Raw genomic sequence first — 19,928 nt, 5'->3', positions numbered from 1 at the left:
AAGAAAGAAACAAACTTGATAATTAAGAGCACTGGGATCTTTAGAGTCTACTGAAAACATCTATCTTCATTTTAGCAGAAAACTATACATACATAAACAAAACTTTGTTTAGGGTAAGTTGCTTTAATTGGGAAAGAAAGTGCAAAAAACCCCCATAATGTGTAGCAGTTGATTCTCCAATTTGTTGTGAATTCTCTTGATGAGTATCTTACACTTTAAAGTTTCTGGGCCAAGTTCAACCTTCAGTTAAAAAAAAAGAAATCTCCAGAGAGCTGTGAAAATTAAATATATGTATATATATGTATGTATATATATATGTACAGGTTAAATTTGATCCTCTATTGAGGAAATTAAGTCCTGACTGTTTAAGCAGCCTACCAGTGTTTCATGTCAGATGGAAAATTGATGTACCTCTGAGGGGTGAAATTGCCAAAGAAACCCTGGTTTGAAAGCAGATGTGATTACTCACATAAATGGTAGAAAAGTTAATTTGGCTTTTACTTTAAGTACAAAATATGTCTCTGCACTTTACTAGGTTGCTAATCATCTCATATGTGGAGGGAGAGTCAGTGGATTCAGCTCCTGAAACCACTTAGCTATTATTACACTACATAAATCTGGTGTGATAACACAATTCTGCAATTTATGTTTCAAAAGTCACTCTTAGAATCGTTTTAATGCAATTACTGTGGAAGAATTTCCAGTCAGGATTGGGTGTTTCAGAAATTGTTATTGACCTACAGAGCCCCAGTCATTGAGCCCAGCTCATCTCAGTGTTAGATCTAGTGGAGCTGATACCTCTCACCATTGTCTGAACTTGCTGCCTTACTCAGCTCCCTGTGCTGCCATGGATTTGCAATTCAGTGGTAGCCAACTCTCTCTAGGAAAGTCAGGCAAGGTTAACCCAAAATGTAGCATAGTTTTTGTCCTCTAGTTCTTTCATTAATTGTAACTCAGAATTACCACTACTCTGAGGTTAAACGTGGTTGTGTGAGATTAGTGCCATTTATAGTTTCTATTTACTGAGTTTCCACAATATTGTCTGAAGTTAGTTGCTGAAAATGAGTTTTGTCTAAAGCCAACAAGTGACTAATTAAAATTTTCTGAATATGCTAGTTGAGTGCTAATGACCAGAGGATGTCAGATGTTAGTATTATACAGCTCCTAAGAATGGCATCTCTATCAGTCTGATTTCTGAATTAATTTTATGCAGTATAATGCAGGGCAGAATGGTGTGTGAGTGTCCTTCAGTGGATCACCTGTCACCCAAATGATCTTTGGAACTTTTAAATTCTGTGTATAGGTCTTGTCAGTATTCAGTTAGCTTATGACATATCTCTTGGAATTGTGGCACAAAGTGTATTTATTTGTTTGCTTGTTTGTTTGTTTGTTTCTATAAAATTCACACATATATTAGGCTACTGAACCAGGGAAAGCTGTATTTTTACCAGACCTGAGCAAATGGAACTGGATCAGACAAGGAGACACGCTGGGGAGAGCTGAACAGGTCCAGAGTGGTTCAGGTTTCTCGATTTTGGACTCAATGATCTTTAAGACCTTTTCCAGCCTAAAGATTCTGTGATTCTCTGATCTGTGGCCTGTCTGTGATAATAAGCCTTATGCTTGTCTGATTGTAAGTTTAAACATTTCTCAAATAGTAATATGAGTGAGAAAAACTATTAGAACAGATGCAGTTTGCACAAAGAGAGATGCAAATCAAGAAAGCATTCTGAAATAAAAAACTTGGTGTGAATTTTCTGCTGACTGAAATTATAAAAAAAGCCACTGAAACAATGTGGAAATACCATTTGACAAACTGTATTTGTAATCATAATTGTAGAGAAGTGTAATGTATGGCTTCTGCCCAGTGGAATTTTAACCTAACCAAATCATTAAATGGATAGAAATCAGTTTACCAAGCTGGCATTACAGCTTAGATTAAACCTACACAGTAATTGTGTTTAATACTGGTACACTGATATCAGTTTTGTGATCTGTTTTCCATCAAAAAGATGATGATGAAGACTAAGGAAAGTGCTAACCACCGGTAAAAATAAATCTGTGGCCTTTCACTGCAAATATTAATAATTGGAATAGGAAAATAAGTTATTTCATAGAATAGCTTTGTTGAAAAAACAATGGGAGACTATTCTATGTGATTAGAATTTTCCAGCATTGAATAAAAGACACAGAAAGTCTGTATGATCCTTCTTTGTTATAAATACTGTCACTCTGATCTAGAGAATGGCATTCCTGCCCATAGCAGAGGAGTTGAATCTAGATGGTTTTTAAGGTCCCTGCCAGCCCAAGCCTTTCAATAATGATGATTCTATGTGTTTTTCTATTTAAATCATGGCTCACTTGACCTTATTTTGTTATCACTTTTCTGTCTCAAGTAGAGGTAACACTGCCAGTGCTAGAGATTGTACATTTTTGTCCTAGTATTTCTAAGTATTTATTTGTGTTTGCTTCTGTATAACTCATGTCTTTGGTTTTAAAGAAATCAGATTCATCTTCTATTAGAGATGCATCTGTACTTCCTTGTAGCTGCAGTCCTTTCCCCATTTTCATCATGCTCACTGACATTGCTTTCCTAGTTTTTCAGCTCCAGTATGTATATTTGCCACATTTCAGACTTAATTTCCTGTTTAAACAGGACTCCTAAATCAGGTAGCAATTAAGAGGAATGGAGCAGCATCTATTAAAATATGTCCTATGATGAACTGAATTTCAGTGAGTATGTTGTGGAATTAGGTTGGTTCCTAAGACAAAACAGGAGCAAATGGGAACACTTTAAATTCTTTGGTTTAGTTTATTCTGGAGCCTGTTTTTTAAACATGCAATCACAATCCTCTCCAATCCATTCCCATTCCTCCTTGCCATATATCTTAGGAGGGAAATGACTAGTTTAAAGCATTATTTATTCTGTGATCATCTTTCTTCTCTGCTTATTTTTATCACCTTTTAAAATTGTATTTGTTTTTATTTTTGTTAGAAAGTGATGCATTTGAATAAAACCTAGCTTTGCAGATCCCTATGCATAAATACAGTGTGGATTTTAGCACTAAGACCCATTAAGGAGTCTCTTTGTCCTGTTTTATATACAAACCATGAAAGTCCTCTCAATCTGCAAATGTGCTTTAGCAAGGCCAGTTCACTACAAGGTCAGTACCTTTATTACTTAAGTAACCTGCTTAGGTTCAGCCCTTCAGTGGAGATCTCTGTGTTCAATCTCTGAGGTTTACTTCAGGTTTGCTGAGCTTCTGTGTCCTTGATTCCTTATGAGAGGCAGAGGAAGACACTGCAGAGAATTAATGTCAGAAGTATTTCGTTTGTGACCTTTCATCAAGCATGATTTTATTGTGAGGGCTGAAAAGATATGAGAGAAACAGGCACATGCATCCATCCTGCTCACATTTTGGGCTGTCCTGGAATGCATCTGGGACAAAAATAGTGCTGAGGCAGGGGAGCAAAGCTGGTCTTGCTGAGCATAGGAGAGCAGATGGGGATTCTCCATTACTGAACCCTGTGTCCAGCATCCTGCAGCTTGGTGGCTGTGTGAAAAGCAGAACACTCTTCTTACATTAAAGGAGTGCAACTGTTTATTGTGGATTGTTGGTTACTGAATAGATAACATATATAAATTCACGTGAATTTGGTCCATTTATAGTTGGAAGGAAAATATTCTTGCTTTGTAGAAAAAAGTAAGTTACAATAAAGTTTGGTACTGCACCAAATCATATTTGTGTAGTGTATGATACTTTCTTAGCCCATGAAAAGTGAACAATCATTATTGATTAACTGATTAATTATATTAATACTTCTAAAAAGAAATTTCATTCTTAAGTAAATTATATACTTGTACATATACATGTACATATATATATTTACCAATATTTCAAAAGTTGCCTAGTGTCTTTGGGGGGGCCTTACCTTTTATTTTTGACCAAGTTAAAAGTGCTTTAAATTGATCTTACTATTCACAATTATTTGTTTAATACATACACCTGAATACACATGGTCATACCTGCATATACAGGAAGAAGAGTGCCTCTTGTAAATCAGCTTATCTGAAACTGATTTGTGAACTATAGTCAGTGGTTACACGAAATAATTTTGAAGCATATTATCAGTATTTTAACTCGATACTGGTGAAAGTTCTAAGCAGGTTTCAGAAGCACTTTTTATAGTTTAGATGAGATACTGTGACTCTTAACATGGTAAGCTTTATTTGATAAATCAGCATTTTAAAAGTAGCAAGTGCTGGTGGAAAAATGCCTTTGAGGCTCATAAACTTCAAGACATCTTCCTGGCAACCAATGCCAAATCTGAACACAGAAATACAAAATTGCTTTTAGTTGTAGGAGCAAAGTTCAAACAATTTTTGAAGCGTTTCAGGAAATGGATTGGACCAGTTTGCACTTGCATGCAGACTGGCTTACTGTTTTTACATCTTCAGCAATGCTTATTATTTACTACTTTTTAATCAGCATCAGAATTCTGCTCCTCATTTAATGTATATTAAGCTTCAAAATTATACTTTTAGAGTGGTCATTCACAGAATTATGGTAATGTGATTTTTTCCTGTAAAATATCTGGATCGTGAGTCAGACAAACAGTTCAAGGTGTATTGTCTGTATTAATTCTTGTATTACCATCAGATGTGTGAAAATTTCTATTTTGAGTCACTTCTGTTCTGCATTCTTTTTTTTCCTTTAATAGAATAATTCTAAATTTATGTTTTTGTGTAATTTTAGGAGCAGAATGCTTGAGTCCTTGCTTTCAACCTATTCCATAAGATTATCCATATAATTAGGAAAAAAGCCTCATACCTGATTGTACCTTGCCAACATTTGACATTTTGAGGCTAAACACCAATATGTATTTCTTTTCTTTCCTTTTCAGTATATCCACTGTCTGTAAAACTAATGTACTTCATAGTACACATAGTCTTTCTTAGAGAATTACTTGAAATTTCATTTTATAAAATATTAAGGCAAAGATAATTACTGGATAACACATGGGCTAATATAAACTTTCTGTGCTAAAACCAGTTTACAAAACACATATATAACTTGCAATTTTGCTAACTTGCAATTTTGCTATTTTAGAAAACTAAAAAGCTGTGTTCTGGCTGTCATCAAATCTGTCTACAGTGTTTAGTTAATTAATATTATGCTGATACCTTACCTCTTGACATTAACAAAGCTATTCAGATTTTTTTAAGTGCTGCTTTTGATACTTTATTGCACGAGTTATGAGCATAAATATGTGCACTTAAATGATAAGCAGTAACTCCAGCTCAGTGCTACAGGGTAACAAGGTTCAAAGAGTATAAAATTTGTTCAGATTCAAATACATTTAAAAACTGGGAACAAAAGAGAAAAAATGCAATAAAACATGCCCTTTTTCCCTGAGAGAAAAAAGCCAGAAGCTATTCATTATCATGTTCTGGAAATGTCATTTACTTCATTGATGTCAACTGTTTTGCTTTGTCTTTATCTCATTCCTGTTTACATATCAAACACTGCTGAGTGCAAAGCAGCTTTTCCTCACTAAGCAGAATACATTATCCTCCCATATTCACATGAGATATTTAAAGAAATAAGAAGGTTTGTCGAAATTTCTTACTCTGTGAGTTTGTAAGTATGGTAGAGATTAGTGGAATTTATTTTTGAAAGGTAATGACTTGCTTTTATATACTCAGTAACCTTCATCCCAGCAGTTCTGAAAGCATTTTTTAAAACATGTAGAATTATGGAGTCATTAATTTTCAGTCAGGTATTATACCTAAAGTGAATCTTGGGATGTAGTAAGTAGTCACAGGAATAGCTAAACTTTTATAAAAATTTAATATATTTCAGAGAAATGCTTCACAAATATTTAATATGATGGCAGTAAACTGACTGTTTTTTAAATGCTTATATTTTATCTGTGACTAACCCATATCTGAGATGTTATGATTTCTACCTGAAGTTAAAGTAAAAATTAACTGATCTGGTCATGTTGAATTTTTAGTGATGACCATTGTGCTTAATCAGGGCTGCTACCCTGAGCTGGATGGAAGGAGGAATGGGGACTGCAAAGGAAAAAGCCATGTGCCTTTCACATGATTGTGCAAGTACATGGTTCATTGGGCAGCACTAATAAGGGGAAGGAAGGGATTTAGCTTGTTAATCCATGCTTCTTAGTACAATGTCACATTAAATGACACCCACAACATGCATATTGATTGTGTTAGAGCTGGAACCTGATTATGAAATGCTGCTTCATCCTCCTGTGGCATTGGCTCTCTTGAGAATTTTCAAGCAACAAAGCATCAGCTAATGAAGATTTCGTAATAATGTTCTGGCTTAGACTTTATATAATGACAAGTAGAGCTGGAAGATAAGTCTGTGTGGCTCGTTGTGTATCAGAGACTCCCCAGATGATGTTGAGCAAAAGGTGCCATGGCTGTGCTGGGGCAGGGGTTCATCTAAGCTAAATAGCTAAATTCTGTATTTTCTGCACTGTGCCAAGCTCATACAGCTCCAGTTCAGGAATGTTTGTGTGTCTTTGGAATCTCCATTGCATAGAGTAGAAATCAGTGTAAGATAATGTTATATTAAGGCCTAAAAATTAGCTTGGGACAGCTTAAGGTCTAGGTCAGCAGTACTACTTACTTCTGCAGTCTCACTTACACAGCTCAGTCTGCCTTTCCTTCCTTTTCAGGGAACCTGAGCTCAACATAGGGTGTTCATCTATAACTTCCAGTTATTGATACTTATTTTGATTCAACTGAAATCAGTGGGACAAAGCATGGGTTTGAAGTTAGGGACACAGAAGTGTTTTGCTGAATTGGGACAATACACAGTGGTGAAATAATTATTCTACTTCACAGTACTTGTAAACCTGGCGAGAAAAGGAACCAACTTCTTGTTTTTCCAGTGGCCTAAATTCACTGAATATGATGTCATGATGGGCATGGTCTGTGTCTGTTTTTGGAATAACTGATGCAGCACAGAAACTGGCACTGAGACCATAATTGTGTGTGCTTTTTAATGACACATTTTAATTAAGGTCAAGCCGTAAGAAAAGCCTTTGCAGTGTTAGAAGAAAATGAATGGTTCTAGTGGGCATTCCTGGATCCATTCAGTCTGACTGATGTGCTCCTCTCTAGGCTATGGGCACAGTATTTCCTACCCCTTGCCCATAAAGCTGACTTATGGAGTGGCTCATGCATAGCAAGTGACAAGTCAATTCTGTATCATGATTAGAAAGAATTTGGATTCCCCTGTGTGAGGGGAGATATATGCAGGAAATCATATCCAGGATGAGGTGATGTTGTGAACGAGCCTGGTTTCAGTCATCTCTTCTAAATTTGTTTAAGTGGACAGCACAAAATGATTTTGGAGGATTATTGCATGACAGGTTTCCACAGGCTTACAGCATGATATAATAAAAAAGAACAAACAAACAAACAAACAAACAAAAAAAAACCAACAAAACAAAAACAAATCACAAGAAAACCCACAAAAACTTGGGTTTTTTTGTCCTAACAGTGAGAACAAAAACCTTTTGGCTTGGATAAATGAGTATTAAGTATCAGAACCTCAATTTTAAGGTTTTTCTTTTTTTAATATTTTAAATTGGTGAATGAATATTAAGGCTTTTATTAGTATGTCAATTTGAAAAAGAAATAAGGGCTTTATAAAAAAAATTCAGAATTTCTGATTCACAACAAGATCTGCAGTGGCTTGCACTGCTAAATTAAGTACTGATAGAGAGGCCTGTATTTAGTGATTAGTTTATATAAAATATTTATTCTTTGCTCCTTCCATGTAAATTCTTTACCCAATGATTATGAACTCCTTTTAGCAAAAAAAAAACCCTGTATTTTGTGTTCAGCTGTGCTAAAGAAGGAGTTGATACTATTCTATTTCTCTACAGATTAGTTAAGAGGTATCCTACTAATAGCAGAGAAGTGACACATGGGCAAATGGATCAGCAGAAGAAAGCACACCATAGAAGTTTTAATTCCTCACAGGAACCAGTTGGCTGGGTGTCTCAAAAAAAAAAAAAAAATTATGACATTCAGCTCTTCTCATGCATTTATTTTCTTTTTTTATTTTTTTCTTTTACCAACTAAAGGGATATAAACAGAGAAAAATAATATTTTCCTTTATCCACTTGGTTTACAAAAGGCCTCTAGAGATCTGGTATACAAAGATCCAAGTCTTTGTATCAAGACAGGATCTACTGTGCAAACAGAGAGGTCCTTTGAAAATCTATTGCCACAACCTCACAAAAGAAAGAAAATGTACTGATTTGTGAGCTAATGCCAGGGCAGTTCCATCTGTGTTCACATACATGTTCCCAGTTCTTATAAGGATCATGATTCTATAATTTCCAGATCTTAAAAATTGTGATTTTCTGCCTCAGGATGGTGTTTGGAATAAGCAAATTTTCTGTTGTGACTTCCACTTCTTTTTTTTCACTTCATAAGTGAAAAAACATAAGAACTAAAGTCTAAGTAGAGTAAGTTTGAGTTCATTTACTGTACTTTTACCCAGAATCCCAGTAGAATAAATATCTTATCCTCCCTGAGTGATTCCATGCAATAAAGGATTGTTTTTCAGTCATCCTGGTAGCCTTATTAATAAATAATTTCACATAGAAGGTACAAACCATTTACTGTATAGATACAAAATCAAGCTAAGTTGTATTGGCTTTGAGATGTTGTGGTTGTCACATCATGTGTCCTGCCAATTATTTTGATCCAGCTTGCATTGGATAATTTCATCAATTCCAAGAGCTTGGTCTTGTGCCCCAGGTCTTTTTTTAAAAAAACTCCAGGTATTTTTTAGGTATTAAAAAAAATCTTAAAAGAGGTTTTATTTTGTTTCTAGCTCAAAAAATATAATCAAACTGTCTGGAAATTTCTTGATAATAAATTGGTCATATCAGCTTTTATTAGAATTTAAGGTTAATTTCTATAATATTTGAGTTTTCTAAAGTCTTAAATAAGAAAGATTGCGTAGAAGTTGGTGTAAAAATATTTGTTTTCAAGATCAGAAGGAATTTTCCTCCTCATAAAATAATAATTCAGTGCTTTTGTAACTACTACCTAGGCTAGTGGAAAGGGTTGCTGACCTGAGCAGAAGAGCAGAAATATTATTTTCTTGTTTTGATTCTTCCTTTGGTAGGGATCTGGTGTTTAAGACTGTTCTGAGTTTAGAACACTGTAATCCCTTCAGATGTTGAACAGTGTAGGTTTCTCATCAAATTTTACTCATCCTCAGATGTCTTATGGCTCTAACACCTGTAGTCAGTTTTTTCATCTTAGGGACTATTTTAAAGGTCAAGTTAATATCTGAAACAATTACAGACCTGTCTTTTCTTATGTCCACCTTTCTAGGGTCAAAATTACTGATATTATATGAGATTAAAAAAACCCAAACAAACAAACAAATCTCAGTTTATCTGAGAAATAAATTTAATGTGTTTCAAAGGATCACAGAATAATTCATTTTAGCAGGGACTTCAGGGGGTCTCTTCTGTACTGCCTGCTCCAAGCAGGAGCAGCTGGCAGATCAGATCAGCTTGTTCAGAGCTTTATCAAGTCTTGAAAATCTCCAGGCATAGTCCTCTAGACTGTGGGAATTTTCACCTTTGTAATATCTTTTTCAGTCTTCTGTAGGTGACATTTGATGAACAGTTTTGCAGTTAAGTCTATTTTCTGACACATTTTTGCTGTTGCTCTCCTCTGGGTTTTCTCTTAACTGATCCTGATTTTCCTAAAATGAATGCCCCAAATCACACAGAGTAGCCCAATTCAAACTTTAACCATGATACGTATTTCATGACTCCCATGTTGTCCTATGAAAATAAGGTTGTTATATATGATGATTTTTTGCATTATCAAGGTGTACTTGACTCTCATTTAATTTATACCAGGTGCTGTTCTGATGATCCAATGCCTAATCAGCCTTACCTGCCTTGAATTTGTACATTCAGTTATCCCTTTGTCTTATTCTATAATCATTTGCTGTTAAATTGTATCTTTTTAATAGTAATTTCTGTTTGGCCTAATTCCTGGACAAAATGTACTTTCATCTGATCTCTGTCACTTTTTCTGACTAGTAAAGCTGGATACCCTTACTTACCCATTGCTTTTCTGTGTGGTTTTGGTTGTTTGTTTTTGGTTGGGTTGTTTTTTTTTGGGGTTTTCTTTTGTATTAAAAATATATCCTCTGTTTCTAATCTGAGCACATATTGTTCTGAGTATAATCAGTTAGGAAATTAAGGTTTTCCCCTGTAACCTGAGGGGTTTTTTACTGAAGATCCTGACTGTAGTAGCTGAAATCCTTATCACAAGCAGCATTTACTTCACTATCATCTATAATAAAGTGTCAAGACTTTTTTGGACTGATTTTGTACTGTTTCACTAACATCAAACCTGCTATAGCCCAGAAAGCTGTGCAGCAAAATGGAAATGTGTCAGCATTCATCCTCCATCAGGAAAGGAGTCAAGTGGGAAGCAGCTAGATGCTAGCTTAAAAACAGCCCCAGCCCCCTTTTTTAAATCATAGGACTTTATCCTAAAATTTTACAGTGACTTAGAACCACTTAATGATAAAATCCTACCAAGAGTTGTTTTAATTATTCATGAAAAGATGTATTTACTTCTGGAAAGCTCTTGGAAACTAAGTGTCCATCTGGCAAATCCACGGTTCATCTTCATCTTTAATTGAAACCAAATTCTAACTGTCCAGACAAAAGGGAATTTCTGATGAACTGGTCTCAACCTAGTAATTTCTTTCAGATAGTTTCCCTGCCAGATATGAGTTGAAGCACTGCAGTGAAGTGGATATTTCTCTATGGTACAGAGAAATGTCTATGTAGGTGCATGGCATAAAATGGCTGCTCTTACAGAATACTTGAACTTTTCAGGTGTCAGATTCTACAAATACAAAGTGGTTAGGATAGTGTTTACATAATATTTTACTTACTGTGTTGGCAAAATATCAAGATTTATTATCAGATTTCAAACTTACTTATTTTTGTCTTTTCACAGATTTTATATAAATGTCGCAGTTCTAAGAATAAATATAAATTATATGATTTTTTTATGTTGAATGAGGCAAATCACTTTGATACTAAATGCTCTTGGGTTACAGTTCAAAAGAAAATAAATTAATGTAAATCAGGTATTATTTTGCTGATTTTTCTGTCAGCAGCAATCTGATAGTTCAAAACTTTTCATTTTAGTCTTTGCTTGTCATAGCTAGGTGTAGCTTTAGTCTCCTTATTTGTTCAATCATCTAAGCAGAAGATTAATTACTTGAACAAATTTTCTAACTGGTGGGGTTATGTAGGAAATTTCAAAATTTGCTTATGTCACAAAAGTTCAGTATTGTTCAGGTAAGCTGACATACATATTTCTTCCTCGGATTTGACATCTGTGTTCCAAATATGTAAGTTGAATAATTGTGATGATGTGCAACAATTTCAATGGGAATGATAAGGTAAACAGGTAATGTAATTATGAAATTATATGGGTGGTTAATGCTCAAGAATTTAATTTCATACTAAGTACTTTTTTATGCTCTTAGTTCTACTAGACACACCCCTTTCTGAAAACTTGATCTATGGTGCCATTCTAATGGTGGTTCAAAAATTATATATTATTATAAGCAGTATACTAAAAAGTACCACCATGGACCTATCTCTTCTAAATAGTGTTCTTTTTAGAGAATGGAGGAGATTGCTACAGTGCTGCAAATTAGAACTGCTGGAAAAAAAAATCAGAAAGTAAAACTATATAGTCCCTTACATTCTTCAATAAATTGTCTATCTAATGGAGCATTGTGCTTTACTGAAAGTGACTATACTACAATTCAATTAGTTCATCTTCTTTAAGAAAATAAGCTTTGTGAATCAGTGAGTTTCTTTTTTGACATAAAAATCACTGGTCATAACTTTACAACTTTTTTGTGTTCTGATAAACTGTCTGTTGGAAGTACTAGTCCGATGGAAACATTAGCATGGGCAGCATTTAAACAAATAGGTACACAGTCAGCAGAAAGGGGATAATGATTAGAACTGCATAAACTCTTTGGTTTGTCACGTCTGCAAAATAATATAAATATCATTTGAGCAGCTACTTTCAGTTAAGAGGCTCAGCTTTATCTAAAATCTGAGAATCATTTTCTAAAGCTACAGTAAATTAGTGTGAATGTGCATTTCTGAATGAATTTGCACACAGAGATATGCCACTAGGGCTAGTAAAACTGAACTAAGCAAGCATGAAAGTGGTGCCCAGCCTGTGTGCATGAGCTGTTATGGAACATCAGCTCTGGCTTGTATAGCAGTAGTATGTCTTTTACTAAAATTATCAGCAACAAGAACTCAGGAGTCACCAGATCCAATTTACATTTGACCACAGATTATTTTGTTGGAAAATTATAGGAGCATTGCACACACACAAGTAACATAGTAGGTTTTCATGAGTATAGTTCACAAGAGCAAAAATCTAAGTAAAAATAATAGCTAAAATCTCCATTGTAAGTTCAAAATACAAATTTTAAGCAGTCTAGTTACTCTTCGTCACCAGCAATGCCATTCTGCCCAGGGCACTTCAATGTCAAAAGACAAAACTGCACTATAAATATGAGGAAAGATACACATCCTGGAAAAAAGTTTACATTTGATGGAAAAGTGATGTATCTGCAACCAATTAATATTTATTATTATTAGGACTTTTGCACTGTGACACATCTCTTTCCCCTTTCCTTAATTTTGTAGGAGAAGGGACAATTTAAGATTTGTTCTGGACGCTAGTTCTTAAACATAAATAGGTAATAATAGTAGTAATATTGACACAAATGATGTCTCAAACCCTTTTAGTCCTCAACATCTTTGAGGTGGAAAGAGTGAGCTGCCAGGGAGCTGTTGTACAAGAAAAATAAAATTCTATCCAAATGTTACTATGTTTCTAAGGCAGAATGGATTTAATGATTTGTAGACTATGTTTCTTTGTATGGCTAGAATATATTGTGTTACACTATTATATATTTCCTACATTTTATGAGGATTGTATGATACCCATCAGCAATTCTATACAATTAATCCATCCTTAATATAAGTCTACTCTCGTCCTTAATATGAGTCGATATTATAAAGGTATAACAGTCAAATGTGCAAATCTTCAAAGCAATGTTTTCCATTTCATTAGTCCCTAAATAGTTTGGAAAATGAGTGGGCTTCATGAAATGTTATAGAATAATTTAATTGCTTTTAGACTGGGGAAACTAAATTGAAGAGCACCTTAGAAAATGTCCAATGCATCCCTTTCCAAGAGCACCAGCACATCTGCTGATTAAGTCTTCAGGACATGTATAGCTGGGAAAGCCAGATTCTCTTCCAGCAGGCAAGTCCCAGCAGAGGCTGCAGTTCCTGGATGGTTTGTGAGAGCCACAGGCACAGGTTTGGCAGGTGCCCATCTTCCCCCTGCTGTATCAGCAAGCTCTGTGCATGTGTGGTTTCAGGCTGCAGCTCAGCTCCTTCCTCTCAGAGTGAGGGCTCTGCAGCACCTTGCTGTGCTCAGCCTGCTGTCAGAGGTGCTGGTAGTGCTCACACAGCTTTCTGCAGCCACTGGCACTTCAGCTGTGCTAAAAAGTGCTGGTTAAATGGGGTTGTTTAAACAGGAGAAGTGTGGAGTATTCTTTTCACAGAACAGGAAAAACTACTCCCTGCTCAGTACAGAGAGAGACAAAGAGTTATTTAGGGAGAAAACCATTGAGGAGGAGGCTTTTTTTGCAGAAATGGCCATATGCTTCCAACTCCTACAGCGTTCGACAATAGAATATTTTGACAGCAGAGTGGCTGCTGCTGTAAATCTCCTAATTATGGATCAAAAGTGCCACCAACTCATGATGCATAACATGTTACTGGCATAAGTTCATGCAGCAGTTCAGAAGAGTGGAAAATTTTCTGGTGGATTAACCTTTACACCAGTAGGTTCTATGCCAGATTCAGTATTCGATCTGTTCTAGGCTCCTTTTGAACCCACAGGCAATGTAAGAAACTCCAGGGAAAGAAAAAAAAAAAAGCTGGCTATAGTCTGTATCATCTTCTCTAGCTGATCTGACAGCTGTGCTATCATTTGTACCTACCTCAGTCTGGCAAAATTAATGTTTTAGTAACCTCAAGGAAGCAGTGCTGAGCTCTGGCAGTAATGCTCACAGACCCGTGTTCTCAATGGTTTGTGAACCACCAGCTTTATCCACTGATGTGAGAGGCTTGTTCATACTTGAGATATCTGCTGAGTTAGTCCTCCTGTGGGTGTAAAAGGTACTTATGTACCCAGGCACACATTTTTAACCCCATCATTCTTCTCCTGCCCACTTGCTTGGGTAAATTATGCCATCATCACTGCAAGGGGAATCCACACTGGTAAATCTGGTATGGACTCACTGAAAATGCACTTTATGTTTCATTGTGGGTATTATTTAAACCTCATTATCTGCTAGAAAAGTGAAAATACTAAATAATTCTTCCTGCACGCATTCATGTAAAAGGGCACCCTTTTAAGAACTACCACCCCTACTAGAGTATTGCCAGACCTTCTGTGGTAATAGAACTTTATTTTGAAAGTATGTCTCTTCTGTAGTGGTATGAAAACATGATTGCAAACAAGAATTGTCAAAAATTAAGCCAGTATTGTTTCCCATATTTAAGTGACAGATCATGGACTGAACATCAGTAGAGAGCAGAATAATTGTGGAGAACTTTTGTTGTAATTGTGGTGAAGGGTGAGGACTGGAATGTCTGTAAACTTCCCACCCTTTTTGTTGTGGCAATGATGTTATTTGCACAGAGGTGTGGAGAGTTCTTTTGTTTATTTAAGTGACATTTGTGAAGATTTCAGATTGTATAATGAATATTTATTTTAATGATTATGATAATTTAATCAAAACAATAAAATATCTTACATTCTCCGCATTATGTAATTAGGAGTCAGATCCTGTAAGATATTCAAACATCTCATTCTTAGTGATTTAAGCTCTGTGAAGATACCTGAATACTTTTAAAAATGCGGACTTAATTCAAGAGGGTGAAAGTTATAAAGGCAAGATTGCTGCACTTTTCAATAATCTGTTTTGCTACCATTTGTGATTAATCTATTTTGTATCAATTCTCTTTATGTTGCTTCTGTTTTTTTTTTTTCCTGAGTTAGCTGCTGCACTAGGTGTCTCTCTCTACTAATCATTGTTTTTGGGAAGGTACATAAAATTTCCTTCTGCTTTGCAGTGTGCAAAGCAGTACAGCTAAAGGGCTCTGCACTTACTGCTCTGTGTACTTGGTTACTGCTTCATTCTGAGAGATGTCGAGTGTACCTGTCACCCATTCAGCTGCTGGGGGAGGGAATGGTCATTGAGGCAGTTAAAGGCTGCAAGAGGGGAATTTAAAGCAGTCAGAGTTATCAGAGGTTCTCCTCAAATCTGCCTTCTGAAGGGGAATCTTTGGTAGTGCAAGACTGGCAAAACTGGCAGTGGTATAAATCCAGTTTGAACTTTCAGCTTCCATGAAGGGCTGAAGTTGGGGTTGGGGAGAGTTTCAAGCTAAAGTTTAAGAAAGAAATACAGAACATTCTGTCAGTGGTACTTCTCCCTCTGAAGGCTGAGAAAAATCTGCAATAAACCTCTGGTTACAAATGTACAGCTGGACTTTAACTTCAAAAATTTGATCATGCACCAGCCTTGTAAATACCAGATATGCTGTTTTTCCTTTGTGCAGGTATCTAAGCCAGACTGTGTCAGAAGAGACAATGCTAACAGCCAACCCTCAAAACAGGGAGAAATTGACCAGTACTAAAACAAGCTCTAGGTGCTCTGGGATTCAATAGCCTGGTAAGTTACATGAGCTTATGCTGGTTTTGGCTAAAATAATCTTTTTTTAAATTTTTTTTTTTAATTTTTTTTTTTTTTTGTCCTGTTAGTTAAGACCTTGAAACAAATGCAGCACTAGTTCACTCCAGGGAAATTACTGTAATCACTTTTAATTAGACACAGAACCAACAATGTAAATCTTTTTCGTTCTTAAAGATTCACAAAACAGCTTCAAGGTATAATACTCTGAACAATTAAATTACATAGATAAAAAGAAGCAATCAAATCCCATATGACACCTCATAAAAGCCATAGAAATTTTTTCCTCTTCCTGATTATCTCCCCATCCTTTTTAATTTTGTGAAATGCACATATGCTAACAGCACCTGAAAAGAAGTAAATACCTATTTAGGCAAAGAAAATTAGAGCCAGGTAACTTGAAAGAGGTGACTTAATTCCCCAAAAGCAACAAGAAGATAGGCCTGCTGTTTGTCTTTAATCCTATGAAACTAATGAAGAAGATAATTTGGAAAATTAATCAAGAAGAGGTTCTGGAGGACAGAAGTGTGACAGAAATCAGAAGAAATAGAAGGATGAATGTAAGAACTCGTGTAGAACTGTGTATCCCTTCAGGATACTACAGTGCTTACCAAAATCCCAATATTTCTTATGTATGTATATGCTACCTAGCACACTGTAGCTGGAACACTTCTGCAAGAGAAATACATAAGCAACAGTGGTTTTAGAAGGAGGTAAGAACTTACCCTGTACAACATACTTAGAAAGAAGGGGACAAAAAGTTAATGTAACTCTAAGTTAAAACATCATCAAAAATGACAGATGGGCAGCAGTTGTAATAAAAGCGAATCAAAGGCTATCAGCGAAAAATTTGTGAATCTGCTGAAGCTGTTAGTTAGGTGGGAGATAGACTTCTATGGTGGGTAGTGGGGCATCATGGAGCTGTTTGCCATTCCCTAGTTAAGGCAGTAAAAATTGTCCCTTTTCAATGTGATGAAGAGTAGGATTTATTTTAATGAATGTTCACGACTCCATATACAAAATAGAACACATATGGCTATATCTGACAATATTATTCCTTACTTCTAGTGGTTCAAGCCCTGTGCTACTAGATTTCAAGAACAGAATGTCCAGACACTTCTGGATATAGCCCAGTGTTCACAGTTTGGTGGCTGTCTCTTGCTCTTTTATTAATGTTTCTGTTCTGTGCAGGAAGGGGTTCAGCCCATAAGTAAATAATTGAATATTAAATGGATCACGATTTAGAAGCCTGCAGTAACTGTCTGAGAATGCTTCATATGCAGTATTCTTTTGAGTCCAGTACATCATTTCACTTGAATTCTTGAAAAGAAGTTACCTCTCAGAAAAGTGTCAACATCTTGAAGGCTGGACTGTATTCAGGCAACATTAGAATATTTAGGGAGCAAGAAATCTGTGAAAATCCCAAGTACTGCAGGCTGATCTCCTGTGTTGAATGTTAGAGTGCAATATGTAGATAAAATTTCCACCCAGTACTTCTGAGGTACATGGAGAAGTCTGTATGTATCATTCCTTGACTACCTAGCCACATTTAATGATAGAGTAGATAATCTTTTTGAAGAACTACATAAAAATTCCTTAGCAGTCATTAATGATATCTTCCAAGGTATGTTAATGTTTATTAAAAACAACTACTGTTTTAAAGGTGGGGGAACATGCATCTTACACAAAGAAAAAATGTTTGAGAATCTGGAATGTGAAATATACCTGAGGCCTTTCCAAAATCACCAGATTCAAAAGCTGTCCCAGCCCACTGCCATGCAGTGCTGCACAGTCACACCCTAACCAGCTCTAACCAGCTCTGAGTTAACATACAGAAGGAGTGTTCAGTGCTAGTGTGCCATTTCATCTTGCCTGAGATGCCATCCCAAGAAGCAGAGTATAGCACCTGGTTTGAATGCTAATTAGTATAACTACTTCTATTTCAAGAGTTAACTTGTTCAGACTTTCTCTGTATGCATGGGATTTTTTTGAATCTTCAGCTTTGGTACCATGTGATACTAAAATGCACTGTCACTCTATTGACATCTCTCTCATACAGTGAGAGCTTGATATTCTTGTCCCAAAGTGTAGTTTAGAGAAGCAAACTAGCTTAAGCAGCTCTGGAAGTGCTATAGTCTATCCCAGAAATACTGTAAGCTCTTTTTGATGACTGGCATATTTGTCAGGGAAAAGAACATGAAGAAAAAGAAGAAAACTTGATAACGAAAGGATGTATTAGCTAAGTATTTAATTAGTAGTGTATTTATAATCTTAGTCTGCAAATTCTGATAAGTGAAATCTCTCACTTCTGCAGTTCTAGCAGAATCAGATTCTAAATATTTTTTCAAAAATACTTCAAGAATTATCAATTAACTTTGCTGTACATAATGCCGTGCAGTGTTATAGTGGATATCAGGTTTATGGACCTGTTTTACCATTTCAAGAAGCACCATTGTTATATAACTGACCTTAAAAAAAAACCTTTCAAAAACACACAATGCTTTCCATATTTTAGGATTTAAGGTTCATATTCCATGGAACATATTTTTCCTTGAATTTAAAAATATTTTAAATAGAATTAACCAACCAAAACAACTGAAGAAATTTAGTTTTCTTCTTGCTGTGATAAAAATGAGGCCAGGAAAATTCTGCCTTTAAAGATAACTGCTTCACAATCTGAGACATCACAGAAGAGTATGCAATCCTGGAGGGAAAGTGTGAGGGTAAGGAAAGTTGCTTTTGTTTCTTTCAGACTTTAATTACAGCTTTTAATACCAGGAACATACAGAGCTAGACATTTTGTTTGTGAATTCAGGTGGCTGAGGCAAAAAAACCCTTGCTGTTCCCAGATACAGAAATTGTCTCAATGGAAATTCTCTGTAGAGAAGATATGTTTTATTTTTTTGCAGAAACAATGCATCCATTAAAGATATGTCAGTATTTTATCACATTCTGAAAAAAATTTCTTAACCTAGCGGTTAATGTGACTTACATTAAAACAAAGGAAATAAAAAGTAGTTTTGTTGGTACATGTCCCAGCTAGGTACCAGTTTGATTTCAAATTTCCTGGTAATAGATCACATGTGAATGCTTTTCAACTTATCAAATGCTGATGACACAAACTAACAGTTTTTTTATTTTTATAAAGCATTGCCTTTCACTGGTGCATCCAACAGATCTTTTCTTTATCTTTAATTCCAAAAACAATGTGCACAGGAGGTGGAGAACCTGTTTGTGATTCTCTCAGCCATTCTGCACCTTGGGGACATTCGCTTCACAGCTCTGACAGATGCTGAGACAGCGTTCGTGTCAGACCTGCAGCTGCTGGAACAAGGTCAGTGGGACACGGCTCCGTCCCGCAGGGAACTTGCGCTCTCCCACCGACAGATGGAAACACAGCTCAGGGAGACAAGAAAAGGACTTCTGAAAATTCATAAGTGACCGTGGGAAGGCAGTACCCAATTGACTTGGATGTTTTATAAATTACAGATTTTTATGAAATGCCAGTATTGCAAATTAGCTAATTAAATGTCATATTTAGTGCTGTCATTTGCCAAAAGAAATTGTACAGTGCACTTTGTGCTGTCTTGTTTTGAAATGCTTTTGCACTGCTTGTCAACAGCTGAACAATTTGCCTTGAATTGAATTCCTTACATTCAAAATCTATGTTTTAGAAGGGTCTCTTGTTTCTGTGCTTTGAAGTTTCCCTCTTGGTCAGAAACAAGTCTCCTCCAACTGGCTTATCGATACAGAATGTGAATAATTAGCATACCTTCACTCCAGTGCCACAGAAAGTCTGACAAACCCTGGGGGAAGTCCTGAGTAATCTTTGAAGGGGAAAGAAAGCTGTAATGTAATACACAGATACATTCAAACTTCACAAAGTACTGGTTATTGTAATCCAATTTTATGTATTTGTTAATTTTGATTACTCCTGTGACAGCACCCTTTTCTTTAATGTTTGTATTCTTTCACTATTCAAAAAGAAATCTACAGAAGAAAATCTGCTGTAAAAAA

The 19,928-nt window shown here is 35.7% G+C and overlaps 1 protein-coding gene across 1 annotated transcript in view; it reads left to right on the top strand.

The window, feature by feature from the left end:
- Window positions 1–19,928, top strand: part of MYO16 (myosin XVI) — a 358,267-nt gene that overhangs the window by 220,662 nt on the left and 117,677 nt on the right. Inside the window, 3 exon segments of the mRNA XM_056502322.1 lie at window positions 15,781–15,850; window positions 15,852–15,893; window positions 19,128–19,245. Of these exon segments, the coding sequence (XP_056358297.1) occupies window positions 15,781–15,850; window positions 15,852–15,893; window positions 19,128–19,245 (230 nt within the window).

Source organism: Oenanthe melanoleuca, chromosome 1 (genome assembly GCF_029582105.1).
Source record: "Oenanthe melanoleuca isolate GR-GAL-2019-014 chromosome 1, OMel1.0, whole genome shotgun sequence".
NCBI classification, from domain to species: Eukaryota; Metazoa; Chordata; class Aves; order Passeriformes; family Muscicapidae; genus Oenanthe; species Oenanthe melanoleuca.
Note: the sequence above shows the minus strand (reverse complement) of the source record. Positions and strands in the feature narration are given on the sequence as shown.